This window comes from Piliocolobus tephrosceles, chromosome 10 (genome assembly GCF_002776525.5).
Source record: "Piliocolobus tephrosceles isolate RC106 chromosome 10, ASM277652v3, whole genome shotgun sequence".
Taxonomy (NCBI): Eukaryota; Metazoa; Chordata; class Mammalia; order Primates; family Cercopithecidae; genus Piliocolobus; species Piliocolobus tephrosceles.
In genome coordinates, this window is record NC_045443.1 from 11,921,850 (window position 1) to 11,939,418 (window position 17,569).

Genomic DNA, 17,569 nt, shown 5'->3' on the forward strand with positions numbered 1-17,569 from the left:
AAACCACTCTCAGATGCTCTTTCATTTATGATAAGAAGCCCAAATTTGCTTACTTAAGGGAAAAAACCAATGGAAATCAGTGGGAAAAATATCTACACGTTGTCTGTTTCCTAGGATGCTCATAATTTACGTGAACTCATTCTTCAGAAGCTTAATCCTCTAACCATGTGACAAGGTTAGCTCTTTTCATAGAGCATTACTCCATTAGTGGGATATTTGTTGAGCACCTGCTGTGTACAAATAAATGCATTAGGAGTAGGGATACAGAGCTAATTTAACATGCAGTATCTTTTTCCCCGAGGAATTTAGAATATAGTGGGAGAGACAAAGGGGAAAACCACTAAGATATAAGGCAGAATGAAGTAAGCCCCATTTCCCATTCATTTTTTATCAGCATTCATTGAGCACCTACTGTCTGCCAGAGTAATGAAGTGCTGTAGAAACAAAGCAGAAGGAAGGTGTGTTTTGACTGGAGGGACCAAGCAAGGCTTTGCAGTGGAGTGAGTGTGACACTGAAGTGATTGTGCCTTCAATAGCAGGAGGGAGACCTGGAGGCAGGAGAGAACAGACCTGTTCAGGGAAAGGAGAGAAATGCGCCCTCCTCCCTGAGCCCATAACCTGGTCAGAGTCCCAGCTGACCATCAGGGTGCTGCCATACTGATGGCAATGGAATAACAGGCTCCTACAAGCCTACCTCTGCCTTGAGGTACTGTCCCTTTTTTTTTTTTTTTTTTCTTTTCCACACTCTGTTGCCCAGGCTGGAGTGCCATGGCACGATCTCGGCTCACTGCAAGCTCCACCTCCGGGGTTCACGCCATTCTCCTGCCTCAGCCTCCCGAGTAGCTGGGACTACAGGTGCCCGCCACCTCGCCCGACTAATTTTTTTTATATTTTTAGTAGAGACGGGGTTTCACCATGTTAGCCAGGATGGTCTCGATCTCCTGACCTCGTGATCTGCCCACCTTAGCCTCCCAAAGTGCTAGAATTACAGGCATGAGCCACCGCACCCGGCTGGTACTGTCCCTTTTTTATTTAAATCATTTGTTTCTAGATTTTTCTCTGGCCCCAAGTGCACCACCGGTGTTGCCTCAGTTTCATTATTACAGATAATTTACATCAAGGATGTTGAATCAAGAAAATAAAATGACAAACAAAAATGACTTATATGTTTTAAAAACTATGAAAAAGAAAATGATATATGTTTGGGATTCAATTCAAAATGACCCTGCAGAGTTAGGGGGTGGGGTGTGGGTGGGGTCTACATAAAACAAGGCTAGCCATCAGTAGCTGGTGGTTATATGTCTGGGTGATAGATGTGTGGGGGTTAATATTATTGATCTCTCCGCTTTTACTTGCACATTAGATTGTTTTAATCAGCAAATGAACAAATAAAACTGGGGAAAAAAGAATAGTAGATAAAGAAGCAAAGAGCTTAGGCAAAACATGTGAATTTCCCCAGATAATTGGAGAAGGAGGATGAGGTCAGTGTATTGCTGTGAATTCTGTAAATGACGCATTGTGCTTTCCAGGCAATACCCTTCTTGTCTATATACCCTCTTGTCTTGTTTCTTGCATGGTGTGTGCAGCAGTACTTGACATTTTGCAGATACCTTTTGCTTGTTTATAATTCTCAGGACCGCTCTTAAGGTAGCTCATTACTGCAGTATTCATCTTATGTAGAAGGGTCATTTGTACAGGGGAAACCACAAAGGAAACTGAGCCCCGGAGAGGCAAAGGCCTTTGCCAAGGTCAGATAGGGGCCCTGTGACCGAGGTGTGCAGGACAATCCTTGCTGCCCCATGGTTGCTGTCCGCAGTGCTGCCCTCGTGGGCCTGGCTTGCTTCCCAAGATCTCTCCTGTCTACTTCCCAGGTGACACTGCCTTCACCACTCTTTGGGAATCTACCATAAGCCCATGAATCAAGAAAGATACATGAGTTAGACTTGAGGAGTTATTTTTCCATTGTTTAGTAGGTTTGTAAATTTCAAAATATTAGTCTCTTAAAATTATATTACTTTTTTTTTTTTTTTTTTTTTTGAGACAGTGTCTCTGTCACCCAGGTTGGAGTTCAGTGATGTAATCTCGGCTCATTGCAACCTCTGCCTCCTAGGTTCGAGTGATTCTCATGCCTCAGCCTCCTGAGTAGCTGGGATTACAGGCACACGCCACCATGCCTGGCTAATTTTCTTGTAGTTTTAGTAGAGATGGGGTTTCACCGTGTTGGCCAGGCTGGTCTTGAACTCCTGGCCTCAAGTGATCTGCCTGCTTTGGCCTCCCAAATTGCTGGGATTACAGGCATGGGCCGCTGCACCCAGCCTATACTACTATTTTTTTCATCTCATTCCCCAATATCAGTGTTTGATGATGGATGCAGCCTCATCAGTTAGGAAGCTTGGTAGAATACTGCACCCACCAAATGATGAGCCTGGGTGTCTATGGATGCCCGCCGTCTCAAGGGCACACAGAAATAGGCAGTATGTGCTTTTCTTGATGGCTCTAGGAAGTCAGAATATTCATGTAAAATAATCCTGGGGCCTAGATCTTTTGGGGGAATGCATTAACTCCTTCAGTATGACACAGTGTCCTAAAACTAATTACCAGTGCTATAATGCCATATTCAAAAGTTTTTAAATCTCCCAATGTATATTTTAACTAATTTAACCAAATCCAAATTTAACTCATTCCACTGAAAGGCATTGTTTTTCTCCGAAGAAGGTAGGACTGGATGGTCCCTAAAGTTCCTTCCAGCTCTGCCAGTCTGTAGTCTGACAGTCTTGATTCTGTAACCCTCCCAAGAAAACACAAGTTTTAGGCACTTCTGTTTCTTTGAGGATAACCCTGTGTGTACTCCACTCTTCTGATATCTTTCTGGACTCCTCAGATCCTTGTAAAATTGATTCTGTTTATTGGAGGTGAAATTCATCGGGTGATTCCTGTGTACAATGTAAAAGTTCTGTCATTACTGAACAGCCATAAAAAGCCTTTAAATCTCCATAAAGCAGCTGTTAGATGAGAAAACTTAGCTCCTTAACGCATTTTAAATGAGCACAGTACAAAAAGAAATGAAGGTGCTGCTGAATGTCAAACTGATGAGTACTATAGCTGGAGGGTATAGATGCAAATAGTACTCATGAATGTGGATCACAAAACGAAGCTAAATTCTTACTATTCAGATGTGATTTGTTCAGGTGCCCTAGGATTTATGCATTTGGACACCTTCTGTGTATAAGGCACTGTTCTGCATTCTTGACGGGGTGGGGACAGAGAGGTATAAGACAGTCTTTATCATGAAAGAGCTGAGCACAGTTAACTATAAAAGCAAAGCACGTGACATGTATCTTAGAAGGGCTCCTGTTAAGTGACACAGGAGGTCAGAGCAGGGATGTCAGGGGAAGCTACGTGGAGGGCTGGCTTTTAGCTGGGCTTGGATGAATGCTTAGAATGTGGACAAGTGGAGATTAGAAGAAAAGAGGTCATTCCAGATGGAGAAAACTTACCAGGAGCAAAGCAAGATAAGGCTCAGTGTATTTTTTCTATTTCAGGTAGAAATGTAAATCTACAAGGTGAGGTCTGTTGAGGTCATTTAAAAATCTATCATTTTTCAGGCTGGGCCCTGTGACTCACACCTGTAATCCCAGCACTTTGGAAGGCCAAGGCTGGCAGATCACCTGAGGTCAGGAGTTCGAGACCAGCCTGGCCAACATGGTGAAACCCCGACTCTACCAAAAAATATAAAAATTAGTCAGGCTTGGTGGCGCACACCTGTAGTCCCAGATATCGAGGAGGCTGAGGTGGGAGAATCGCTTGAGCCTGGGAGGTGGTGGTTGTAATGAGCCAAGATTATGCAACTGCACTCCAGCCTGGGCAACAGAGTGATACCCTATCTCAAAAAAAATACATATATATATATGTTTTTATATATATGATATATAACTTTTCATAAATTCTTTTCATTATCTAATATCACTGAAATCCCATCGTACAATTAAGATACATGCAAATGTATGTCTGTTAGGTATTTACCATATGGAAAAACTAAAATAATCAAGAAAGGAAATTCAGTAGGTGGTTGACAGTTTAAATACAAATCATAAATGACATCTTTTTAAATATAACGTAGCTTATTTTTAAAGGTGTCACTTACTTTGCAAAGGATAAGGAGAAGTGTTATTAAGAGTTTACTAGGTTGGAATGGCTAGTGTTTATGAGAGAGAGTTTAGCACAAGACGGAGTGAGACAAGATGCCTGGGGTCTGTTTTGAATGCAGCAACCAATGGTGTATGGAACAGTGAAAAAGTTGCTTCTTTCTATGTTTGTTTTCTACTTGGTATCTTTAAGAATGGGCTATTTAGGAGCAGAAAGCATCTGTCAGTCTTCTAAAACTTTACCTACAAAAGTTTTACTGGCTTGTGTCCCACCAGTGTGTTTGAAAGTCAGAAAGTATATTGGCCACAAGCACCTGTAGGTGGCTGAGGTGTGACTGTAGTCATCCGTGAGTCATGTTTTCAGTATGTATGGAAATTCCTTATTTGGACTTGATTTCAAACATAGAAGGACCTTTTACAGGTGAAGGAACTGAGATTCAGACACATCAAGAGTCTAGCCTCAAGCTTCTGTTCAGTGTTCTTCCCAAAACGATTGTTCCCTTCTGGTGTGGGACTCTAGAGCAAGGATTGAAAACTGTGGCCCAAACTGTGGGCCAAATCCAGCCACCATCTGTCTTTTTTAAATCAAGATTTCCTGGAAAACAGCCAAACCCATTTAGTTGGTATTGCCTATGTCTGCTTCCATGCTGCAGTGGCAGAGTTGAGTAGTTACAACAGAGATTGCATGGCCAGCAACACCTAAAATATTTGTTAACTGGCCCTTTACAGAGAACATTTGATGTTCTCTGCCTTGCAACATTGTATACCTGGTGTTCAGTAAGCTTGGAATCACAGGTGCAATGTAGGATGCAGACTTAGAAAACAGTCCCCCTGCTCTCAAGGAATTATTTGCACTTTAGATGACAAGGCATGTTCAAGACACGTGGAAGGAACAAGAACCAGTTACATAAGAGAGTGGACAGGTTCTGGACTGCAGGCTATATTTTCAGACCAACCAGCATAGTTACGAAAACATCATTCACATAACAAAATACAGCTAAGTGAAAGAAATGATTTATTTGCACTTTGGATTATATAGTTCTTCATTCGTTGATTCAAAAATTATTGCCAGTCTGCTCACGTGCCAGGCATTGTTCTAGATGATAGGGCACTGCATCTCTAAATGCCAAAGTTCGTATCCTTGCTGGTGGAAGGCAATGGCCTCTTGCTTTATGCCGTGACACAAACTAAGCTCCTACTTTGACTATAGATAGCTAAATCTTAAAAGAAAACTTTTCAGTCATTTTAGTTTTCTCTTAAAGTACTTTAATTCCGTTAGAACCTAAGCCACCAGATTTCCTGTCTGCCTGTCTCTTCGTTGGCCTTAATCCAAAACTCTGCTGAGGAAGAAGATTCGTTGGTACACTGAGAATTGTTTTATAATCCATTCATTTCATAACCCCTCATTTGCTACCCAAAAGTGGGGACCCAAATCTGTACAGATTTGGGTGTTCAAAGCCCATGGCCTACCCAGATAGAGAATATCACCTTTCTTGTGTTTATCTCACAACTTTCGCTGAAGTCTCTCCATCTTTGTGAACATGAACTTCTCGATTTGTGAAGCTGTCACTGGTCAATTGGGTCGTTAATCCTACAGCAGGCAAGACACAGAATTTCCTCTCAGCTCAAGGTCTCTTCACTCTCAACCCTCTTAGAACACACTTTGCAGCAATCCTTGGAATCTTTAATGGTAGCCTTTTGGGACTTTAAAAAATACGTTTACTATTTCTCAAGGTTACATCCTTAACAGAAACAAAAAGATTCTAATCAAGGAGACATCAATTTGGTCTTATTTGTCACCCAACTAAAACAGTATACTTTCTTGATTTTGTTTTATTGACTGGATGAATTATATATACAGAGATTCAGTTCGGGAAGCCTCTGAAGCAAGATGAAGAAAAAAGTATGAAACTCCAGAGAAAGCAGTTTGAGGCTTGTCCTCAGGGGCTTCAAGGATCGGGAGAAGTTACTGTATTCCGACATCTTGCTTCCGTCTCCACTTCCTCCCACAGTGTGTAATGCTGCTGTGAATTTGTTTCGAAGGAAGCCTATGGACTTTTTTTTTTTTTAATTTTGTACATGAGCCTCAGGAGCAGCCTTGACGGCTAAAAGACCTCATAAACAAGAAGCGTGGAGGGACCGCATGGAAGTGCTGGGGACAAGTCTCAGCCCTCGGCCTTTGTTGGAAGGTGTGGGGCATGCAGACACATGTGCACCTTCGCACACATGCATCTGTGCATAAATATCTGTGTTTGCAGGAAAGAAAAGATAGGGTTGTGGGATGTCCCCAGAAGCCACAAGGATTCCAGTGTTTTAGTACCAGGTGAAAGAGCCGCTTCCTCCCACACTATCCCTGGGAGATGCCCTTCTGTAGACCTCTGTAGCCCAGTACCCTCAAGAGCTCCTGGAGACAGATGGCCCGGAACAGCCCTAGGGAAGCAGTGTGGGCCTGTGGCAAAAGCCTGGACTGCGAGGTCAGCAGGATTGGAATCCAGTTCTTGACTCCCAAGCAGGTGCATAATGTCCCTGAGCCCTCCTTTCCTTATCTGTAATACTGAGAACCCATTTCTGGGCTCTTTTGACTGTTAATGAGACAACGTGTGAATGCATGGCACAAGAAGGTTAACTGCTACGAGTTACTGTCCCCACTCTGCCTCACTGCTGAGCGGCCAGCCTGTCCATCTGAGAGGGACTGTGTAGGCGCTGTGGGTGCAGCCAGCACAACTGCCTGCGGAGCCACGCAGGGCACTGACAGTGAAGGCCTGTGTGGGGTGCCCTTCAAGGCCACCTCCGTTTTCTTATTTCCTGGGAGATTTACTTCTGTGCTCCTGCTTCCCCTCCCTGAAGCTTTGCCTGCTGTCCATATTTGGAGGGGATTAATAAGATGAGCACTGGGGAGGGGAGGAGCCATCACTCCAGCAGGAATATTCCCAGCGGCTGAGTCACTGCACTTTATTTTCAGTGTGAACGACTGAGAAATCAAAGAGCCCTAAAAGAGGAGGAAGTTTCAGGACAATGTTTTTAAAAGATAAAAAACATCAACAGCATGGTGGCTGAGTGGAAAATAATAGAAGGGGCTTGAGGAGACTGGAAATTCCAGTTTGTGTAAGGGCGCACAGTGCTGTAATACAGAGTCCCCGCCTTTGCGCAGTCCCCGGATGTGAATGCCCGGGCTGCACCCACACCTGAGCAAAGCAGAGGCTGGGCCTTACTAGGTTCCGGCTGCGGGCTGGGTCTCAGCTGCAGGGTGTGAGTTTTGGATACCGGTGTTTCCTAGCCTTCTCCACACCTTATGTAATCAGAGGTGAAGAGGTCCAGCCTCGTTTGCAGCTGTGGTTCTTCTGCCCCAGGAAGCCAGGAAGCAGAGATTTTTGTATTTGCCTTCACTTCTCCCTCCCGCAGCGTGCCACTGTGCACATATGTTTTCTGTTTTCCTGAGCCACGGCAAAGCACAAGCAATTGCCCATTGTAAACACACCTCTGCGTGTCCACACACACCTGGCTGCACTGAACTGACCAACTTTCTGCTTCTAGGTAATGGTTGATCTAGAATGGAGGAGGAGGAGAAAAAAAAACCAAGCAGCAGATGGCCCCCTAAATGTTGCAAACCGTGTTTCTCTAAGCAGGGGTCCTCAACACTCTTGATATTTGGGCCAAATAATAATTTGTGCGGTTGCTTAGTATATTGTAAGATATTTAGCAGCATCCCTGGCCTCTACCTACCAGGTGCTAGGAGCACCCTCCACCCCAGCGTGACAACCAGAAATGCCTCCAGATACTGCCAGATGCCCCCAGTTCAGAACCGTATTTGTAAAGCTTAGTAGCACCTTTTTATTTCGTATGCTACTTTGCGTGTTTTGTTGCTGAACTGGAAATAAACATGTTAATTTTTAGGTAATAAATTTCAAAAAATGTAACAGGGACACGCAGCCTCTCCATTGGTAATTATACCCATGGGACTGTCATTTCCAGGCCTTCTTTAAAATTCCACTTGGGCAGTTAAAACAACATGAAATGACTTTCTTAGAGGCTTTTCTGAAATTTAAATTAACCACGATCATTAAACATTCCCTATGTCAATAATTTGACTTGCCTACTCAAGTGTTTTAAGCATCAGTTTTGTCTAGCGTGGTTTTTTTCTTTAGAAACCACGTTGGTGATGTGTGAATTGCCCATCTTTTTACAATCTCTGCTCAATAAGTTTATACAGTGAGTCTCTGGTAATAGACAGACGTGGGAGTGAAAGTATTTCTCCTTAACCACAGGAAGGGATTTTTTACAATGCCTTTAGCTGCGGATACCGAGGGTACCTCACCCAGCAGGAAGGAGAGGGAACTATACTTGGACTAAACACTTCCATAAACTACTTCTCATGGAAAAGAAAATGCAAATAGTAGAAATTTCTTTAAAATATCCATGTGCCTTGAGATAGAAGAAAGCCCTTTAGTTTAAGAAAAATGCACTTAAAATTAATACCTTGTGATCCAAAAACGTTTTATACATATATGTTCAAGTGTTTTGAAGTGGAATGAACTTCTATTTATAGAGTGTGGTGCGCTTTATTATATAGTATTATACATTTACATTATGATCAAAGAACATTGTATCTATGCAGACATGGATTCCGAAAAGGCTGAAAAATTCCGGGTGAGCCGTGACAACAACCTCTAAAGGATCTGGGAACCTAAGGAGGATCTGCCTTTTATGTAATAGAAATCTTAGAAACAAAAATAACTGACATGGCTTGAATGTCAATTGTTTTAAAAAAAAAAAAAAAAAAAAAGGAAAAAAATCTGTTGTGTGGTCAGGCATTTATTTTTATCATCTAGGCATAGTTTTTACCAAAGAAACAAAACAATCAATAATGTTATAAAAGCCACTTATACTCTGAGCTTGAAACAACTGCTTTATGCCACAAAATTCCTACTGCTATCTCCGTTAGTGACTGAGTAATTCAATATGTCCTGAATGTCAACATATTTTTATTACTCAGCTAAAGTTGGCTTTGCTGGATTAAATGTCATTTAAAATGATCAATTGGCAGCTTGTTTGGGGTTGTTTTCACATTTATGAAAGGAAAAAGTTTGCCGGATACAAATGTTCTTGAAGCTCACGGGGAAACGGCGTTCTCTGGAAGCCCTGCCCTTCCTTTGCCATCTGATAAGTAGATAACATTCTAGGTCCCGGTTTGATGCCTCCGAAAAACCAACATGGTAGCCCAGCGCAGGTTAAGCCCTTACATGGAGAAATGGTCTGGTTCACGTTTCACTGTTTTGTGAGAAGTGGAATGTACCATTACAGTTAAAGGGAAGCAACAGAAACATGCAGTGAAAACCCCCGTGCTTGTGGATGGAAAACTCTCTGCTTTGTTTTAGCTCTACGCTAGGCTTCTGAGTGGGGTGCCTTCCGCCTGGAGTCAGGAGGGCTGCCATGGTGTCACTCACCTTCATATGGGCAGAATGTCTTTATATCAAACTGTAAAAGACAACCAGGTCGTTTCTTAATTGCTGAAATTTATTAAAATAAACACACTAGAAAATCACATTCCCAATCCAGAGGAATCCAATGGTGTCGTCGGCCTATTTGCAGTGATAAATGATTGTAAACCTATAGGGAGACATGGGAGGGGTTGCACACAAACTGCCTTTGTTCCTCCTGATTTACTGGCTTTTTTTCCCCTATAGATACAGTCTCACTGTGTCACTCTATCGCCCAGGCTGAGTGTAGTGGGTTGATCATGACTCACTGCAGCCCCAAACCCCTGGGCTCAAGCAATTCTCCCACTTCAGCCTCCCAACTAGCTGGGATTATACGCATGTACCACCACGCCCGGAAAAATTTTAAATTTTTTGTAGAGATGAGGTCTCGTTATGTTGCCCAGGCTGGTCTTGAACTCCTCCTGGGCTTTCAAGCAAGCCTACCGCCTCTGCCTCCCAAAACTTTGGGATTGTAGGTATAAGCCACCACGCCCAGCCCTAATTTACAGGCACTTTATGTGATAAGATTTGATTCTGTCAGATGTTTTCCAGTTGGAAGAGATTATGGAAAATTAAACTGTATCTGCCATTTGATAGTAGGAGAAACACTGAGATATTAAGCCACAGCTGAGTTCTGGCCTTAGTCCTTTGGAGGCTGCTCTGACAAACTTGCCATAGACCGGGTAGTTTATACCCAGTAGACACGGACTGCTCCACAGTTCTGGGGGCTGGGAAGATCAAGGCCCTGGCAGATGAGGCATCTGGTGAGGGCCCACTTTCTGGTTCATAGACAGCACCTTCTTGCTGTGTCTTCACTTGGTGGAAGGGCGAGGGGTCTCCCTCAGGCCTCTTTTAAAGGGGCACTAATCCCACTCACAAGGGTGGAGCCCCCAAGACCTAATCACCTCCCAAAGGTACCTTGGCAGTTAGGATTTCAACAGATGAATTTGGGGAGGACATGAAGATTCAGACCACAGCAGATCTCTATTTAAACCCTTTATAATGAAAGTGACTCAAGACAAGAAGATGCTTGCAAGGGAAAAAGACACTTTGCCACTTTTTACTGCTTTGCCTAGAAACTAGAATCATCCTCCTTCAAATGCCTTAAAAATGAGTTAGATTGGCCGGGCGCAGTGGCTCAAGCCTGTAATCCCAGCACTTTGGGAGGCCGAGATGGGTGGATCACGAGGTCAGGAGATTGAGACCATCCTGGCTAACACGGTGAAACCCCGTCTCTACTGCAAAAATACAAAAAAAACTAGCCGGGCGAGGTGGCGGGCGCCTGTAGTCCCAGCTACTCGGGAGGCTGAGGCAGGAGAATGGCGTGAACCCGGGAGGCAGAGCTTGCAGTGAGCCGAGATCCGGCCACTGCACTCCAGCCTGGGTGACAGAGCGAGACTCAGTCTCAGGAAAAAAAAAAAAAATGAGCTAGATTATTCTCAGTCTGCAGTAGGACACTGATTTCTCAAGGTACTTATGATGCTCGGGTTACTCATCTTCTCCACACCCCCCACCTCAGCCCGCCCTCTGGCAATACAGAATGCAGCCATGGCAAGATGGGGTGGGCAATAGAAGTGTCTGGACAGCTTCTGTTGTTAGAATGGAGTTCAAACTCCAGGACTATGGTGTCATTGTTTTAAGAAGGAGGCCACTTGTCCTTTTCCAAAACACAATCAGTGACATACCACATTAATGTTTAAACACAGATAATACAGAAGAAAGGATACCATAAGGGATACTAAAGATTTAGGGTCGCTGTACGTTTAATGGTAGTTCCTTGAAAGATTAAGCTTCTGGAAAATGCCACATTTTTCTGCCAGTGTCTTCTGCTGTCCAAAGACAATGCTGGAGTTCAGAAAAGGTACACTGAGCAGGTGTACTTTGTTCTGCAAAGCCCTAAGATTTTATGAACGTATACCCGTTAACGAGTTTCTCTGAGACTAGAAATTGCATTGGGAAGTGTGTCATAGCATGGACTCTGGGGTCATACAGAGCCAAGAATCCTGTGTGTCATTCATAAGCTGTGTCCTTCTGAGTAAATCATCAAACCCTTCCAGCCCCAGCTTCCTGGTCTATAAAATAGGAATAGCAACAGCACCTGCCTCATAAGGTGGCATAAGGGTCAGATGTAACCAGGCTTGTCGAAGCCACAGCACAGTACCCACAAATAGCACCCACTAAATACCGTTGTTATTTTTATTACTTTCTCTTCCCTCCCATTATCACTAATACAGTAATCCTGTAAAGTAAGTGCTGTTATTCCCACTTCATAAGTGAGGCAACGGAACCTCAGGAAGATTAACAAACATGTTCAGGGTGGCCCAACTGAATTCCCCTTGTAAATATACCCCCAGAGAAGGGGGTATGTCTTTCTCTGCGATGCAGATGTATTGGCTGTAATATATTCCAAGTCTCAATTGGACACTCCCCTTTCAAATGCGCCAGGCCCAGGCCTCGCCCATAGTGAAAAAGAAAGAACACTGTAGTGCAAGAGTCCAGAGTGCAAATCCCTGAGACCTCAGGCAAGTTATTTCAGCCTCTCTGAGGATCAGAAATAATACAGGTAAAGTGCTGAGTTCAGAGCTCACACTTGGTATTTAGTAATTGATCTTCCGTCACCAGCCATTCTGACGAGTGCCTATAAAAAGTGGGCATTTCTAGAATCATGCAGTGAACACCTGGAAATTGATGTTGCTTCTCCTCATCTGGAGGCCAGTTAACCTTTAACTCAACCTAGAAGGCACACATCTGTCCCCAGCTACCTCTCCAGGTTCTGCTGGAGGGCAACCACACACCTTCATAGCACACATCCAGAAAGTCATAGAACAAGGGGAAGGTGCACATCACATTGTCGTCGTCTTTTTTTTTTTTTTTTTTTTGGAGACGGAGTCTCGCTTTGTTGCCCAGGCTGGAGTGCAGTGGCACGATCTCGGCTCACTGCAACTTCCGCCTCCTGGGTTCAGGCGATTCTCCTGCCTCAGCCTCCCAAGTAGCTGGGATTTCAGGCACACGCCACCGTGCCTGGCTAATTTCTTGTATGTTTAGTACAGATGGGGTTTCACCACATTGGTCAGGCTGGTCTCAAACTCCTGGCCTCAAGTGATCCACCCGCCTCAGCCTCCCAAAGTGCTGGGATTACAGGCATGAGCCACCACGCCCAGCCATGTCTTCTCTTTAAATTTACTAACCCACAGCTGAAAGCCAAGGCCCAACACCATGCCTAGGCCATAGTAAATCACTTGACACTTAATAAATATCCATTGCCTGACTGAGTTTTCAAACATCAGTTCTGCAAATGGAGAAAGTGATTTTTGCACTGGGTTGCTTTCTGCCATGATCCATTGTATCAAAACATTTTTTAAAAGCCTCCAAAGTGTGATAGAAAGAGAATATCTGTATTTCTTTTTAAAACCATGCTAGCCACAGTTCCCACAGAGTCACCAAGCCACATAATTTTTCTTTTCCCACCGTTTTTCACTCCTCACTCCTTTTTGCTGTGTTTTTAGCCTACCCCAGCCTTCTCATCTTTATCTAACCGTCTCCCACCAACACCAAGATAATCTTTTCATCCCACTATTTTTTATCACACAGCTCGCTCTGTAACATCAGGACCCTCTTTCCACCCTTTTCTCCTTCCAGGCTGCATTTAACACACATTCAGAGCCCGTTCATTCACAGTTAGAACTTACTTCCCGTCTTTCACATGGGCTCTGCCCAGGTTTAAGTTTGAGTCACGACTGTGGACTTCCGGGTCACTGTATCATCATCTGTGGAGGGAGGCTGTTGCCGGGATCATCTCTGAGGCCTCCAGTGGGTCAAAGGTCACACAACAGGACCTCCTCCATCTCTCTGGGCCTTCATTCCTTCCCTGTAAAACAAGGAAGTTAGACAGTCAGTCAACCCAAGCTAGGCAGAAGCAGTTGCTGGATTGTTTTTTGATTCTTCTGGTTAGTGACTCAACAAGAAACATTTTCAACCGTGTTTTCTTGCCCTTTTCCTCTGTAGACTGTAGACTGCTTTGGGATTACGTCTATCAGTTGCTTTCTGACAGCCGGTACGAAAACTTCATCCGATGGGAGGACAAAGAATCCAAAATATTCCGGATAGTGGATCCCAACGGACTGGCTCGACTGTGGGGAAACCATAAGGTAAAAGGGCAGCAGATATCTGCTCCATCAACTAGTGCTGAAATGAAGTCTTTATCCCTGGATTGGAGGATAATCGTCTATCTTCTGCTTTTTACATCTGCCCATACTTATTTAGTTTATTCCTTGCTAGGCAAGCAATTAGGCAGTTGCAAAGGGAAGGAAATAATTAAAGATGCATCCTTCCATTTGTTCCTGAGACCAGGTGCCCATTAACTCACATATCCTGGTTTACTGGGCTGCATCATGAGTGACTCTTGTTTCCACTCCCCTTGACCTGATCCCGCCACCTCCTCTGTTGTTAGGAACTGGGTAAAAGGGAAGTACGGCAAGACTCTGTGACTCACAGGGGACCTTTGGGAAGTGCCACTTCTTTTCTGCTCAGTTAGAAACTCCCATGTTCCCCAAAGCCCATTTCTTCATAGAAAATACTTATATTCTGGCTGTAAAACATCCCCTTTATGAGCAAGCGATGCAAGAAGTTTGCCCCACAATTTTCCAAACTGAGAGGAGGGAATGGCATTGAATAAAGTCTTTTGCAGTAAGGAAGACTGCTCAAGTGTGCAGATGTAAAAAGTGGGTAACCGTGATCCAGGCCAGCCGATAGGTGGACCTGAAGCAAAGCCTGATGTTGGCACAGTGGCACAACCCCAATCTGCTGAGTGAGAAGGCAGGGAGGCCCAGCCAGGTGTGCCCAGACCTACAGCCTTCTGAGAAGGCAGTGGGTAATGCGGACCATGACCAAATATGGCAAGGCCCCACTGACAGACACTTCCATGTGTGAGTCACTGAGAAAAATCCCTCTGCTACTCCCACATTGTACCATTGCCTCAGGCCCAGAACCACTGTATTCTTGCTTCCACAACAGGAATTTAGACAAAAAAAAATTGTCTTCCTTAAAACGACAGACCAGAAACACAAGTTTGAGAAAAGGTCGTTGCAACAAAAAAAAAGAAATGCTGTGTGGGTCAGAAGGTGAAGGGTGACCCAGAGATAGGGAGAACCTGCAGGAAATTCCTTAGGCGGAGCAGAGAGCAGTCTTGGGAAAAGGAAATAAGGGAGGCTGCTATGGGATCTGTTTTATTAGCTAGGGCTCCAGGACTTCGGACAAAGGGTGATTCACCTTAGGAGTAAACCTTGGTGACAGGGAATATAAAAAGCTAAATGGTGGGGACAGATGTGCCTGGAAGGCAGCAGATTAGCAGGTAGCTTCCCAAACTGGCAGGGCCACAGGCAGCAGCTGAAGAGCTTTTATTTTAATAGCTCCCCCAGTGCCTTTTCTGAGGTTCATTTCATTGTGTCTTTGTGCTTTTTTTCTCCCTTCCTCCTTTGAACAAACAGAACAGAACAAACATGACCTATGAGAAAATGTCCAGAGCCCTGCGCCACTACTACAAACTAAACATTATCAGGAAGGAGCCAGGACAAAGGCTTTTGTTCAGGTAGCACTTCCTTTTTCTCCTTTCCTTCTTTTGGGAGGATGCTGTTTTCTTTAAAGAACGGGGAGTGGGGGGAGACTGTTAGGATCTCTACCTGCCTATCGGATACCCAAAGCCAATCATTGCTACAAACTGGATACCGGGTACTGGTTTGTTAGGATTTAAGGAAACTATTTTTTTTTAACTTATGTCTGTCCTGTAATAAAGCCAAAACTAAATGAACAGAATCTGACTCACCTTTAAAATAACGCAGTGATCAAATAATACTATGTAGCATTAAAGTCCGGTGTAGTTAAAAGCACAAAGTCAATGGCAAAACAAGGAATTAACCCTAGACTTCCAGGTTACCAACCCTGTAAGGCAACTTTCTGAACCAGTATTTGTCAAAATGCAGGTAATGACCCACAGTGAGTCACGAAATAGATTGAATGGGTCCATCACAGCTTTTTTTTTTTTTTTTTAATGAAATAAAAATAGGATAGGATAGAGCTGAAAATGCCAGACTGCATCACATGTAACAAGAATGACAGTTGGTTCATGAAAATGTTGTTCCAGGTGTGTATGTACGTGATGAGTCATGATGTAAAATACATTTCTATTTCTTATAATGCATCATAGTCAGAAAAGTCTACAAGCTGCTATACTAGAATTTTTCTTTCCAGAATTCCTCATAATGAGCTATCCTCATAGATAACCAGTTAGCCTGCCACATACATTGTGATTCCAAGTACTATGCAAGAGAGGAGAAAGAATTAGAAGGAGGAGGGATCTGAAGGACCAATCAGGAGATGTAGAAGTAGACCTCTGGTGCTGGTAGTAGTCATTAGTGGGGCCAAGTGCAGGTAGGTAAAAGTGACATCAACAAACACAACCTTGGGTGATGGGTTTTGGCAGGTGGGACAGAAGAGAGTGACAGATGGGGCTAGAGATGCAGATTGTGAATTATCTGTATACAGGTAGGAAGTGATACCATGTATGAACAGATGAGCTCACTGATAAGATTAATTTATTGGAAAGAGCGGAGAACCTGATCTTTAGCATTGGGAAGGAATGGTAACTTAGGAATAGTAAAAGCGATTAAGATCTTCAAAAGAAACGAGAAAGGCTATTCAAGAAAGGGAAACAGAATAGAAGGAATAAAAAAAAGAACCCTCCCTTCTCTGGCTCTACTGATGCCTTTTCTTCATCCTTCAACCTAAATGCGGTCCTTGGCTCCCTTTCTTCCCACTCTATACTTTTTTGTGGATGAATTGATCCCAACACACAACTTCATTTATCACCTCAGTGGTTAGGCTCTTAAATCTCTACATCCAACTCTAAAATCTCCCTGAAATTCCAAATTTGAATGTCCAAGAGTTTCTTGTCGGCTGTGTCCACTTAAATGTCACATTTAAGTATTTCAGACATGACACCTTCAAAACAGAAGCTCGTCTCAGATTAGAAATTCCACCCAGAGACCAGGTGCGGTGGCTAATGCCTGTAATCCCAGCACTTTGGGATCCGGCCGAGGCGGGCGGATCGTGAGGGCAAGAGATCGAGACCATCCTGGCCAACATGGTGAAACCCCATCTCTACTGAAAACACAAAATTAGCTGGGCATAGTACCATACACCTGTAGTCCCAGCTACTCGGGAGACTGAGGCAAGAGAATTGCTTGAACCCGCGCGGTGGAGGTTGCAGTGAGCCGAGATCGCACCACTGCACTCCAGCCTGGCAACAGTGTGAGACTCCATCTCAAGAAAAAAAGAAAAAATAAATTCCACCCAGAATTATTGAATTCTTTACTCATCAGAGGCATCACTGCTGTTTGAAGCAACCAACTTTGAAACTAGAGTTCCCTTTGACTCTTCCTGTATCCCAGTCATTGTGCTAGATTGACCATTGGCTCTTCAGCACCATTCCCACTCTATTCTGTGTTGCAGAGGCTAGAAGGCTGGGAACTACATTTCCCAGGGCTTGTTGCCAGAAGGTCCCAGGTTGGAGTCTTTCAATGACAAGCAGTTTCATGAGATCTGGGAGATGAGAAAAAGGCAAAGGCTTCCCTGGCAGTGGAAGCTGATGTCTGGACTTCATGATTCGCATCGGGATTCACTCAACAATGTCTTTCTGTCTCCGGTCCACTCCCATGCCTCATGAAATCATAATACAAACTGCCAGCTGCCCTACAACACTAATATGATTCCCTATGCCAGAAATGTATATGACTTTAGCTTTTGCCTTTTTAATACCTATACCCTCAAGGCTCAACCTCAAGTCTATTGCCCTGATTGAGGCCTTCTTTGGCTGCTCCAACACACATAGCTATCATCTTCCATCATCACTTGGGTTCCCTTGGGCCCCCAAGGGATATGATTTGCTTTTGC

General features: G+C 43.9%; 1 protein-coding gene across 3 annotated transcripts in view; it reads left to right on the forward strand.

Moving 5' to 3' along the window:
• The window catches only part of ETV6 (ETS variant transcription factor 6), a 249,296-nt gene that overhangs the window by 224,789 nt on the left and 6,938 nt on the right, over window positions 1-17,569 (forward strand). For all 3 annotated transcript variants that reach the window (XM_023226218.2, XM_023226220.2, XM_023226221.2), the window contains 2 exons: window positions 13,628-13,770; window positions 15,109-15,209. In XM_023226218.2, the coding sequence (XP_023081986.1) occupies window positions 13,628-13,770; window positions 15,109-15,209 (244 nt within the window). The remainder of the gene's footprint in view (window positions 1-13,627; window positions 13,771-15,108; window positions 15,210-17,569) is intronic.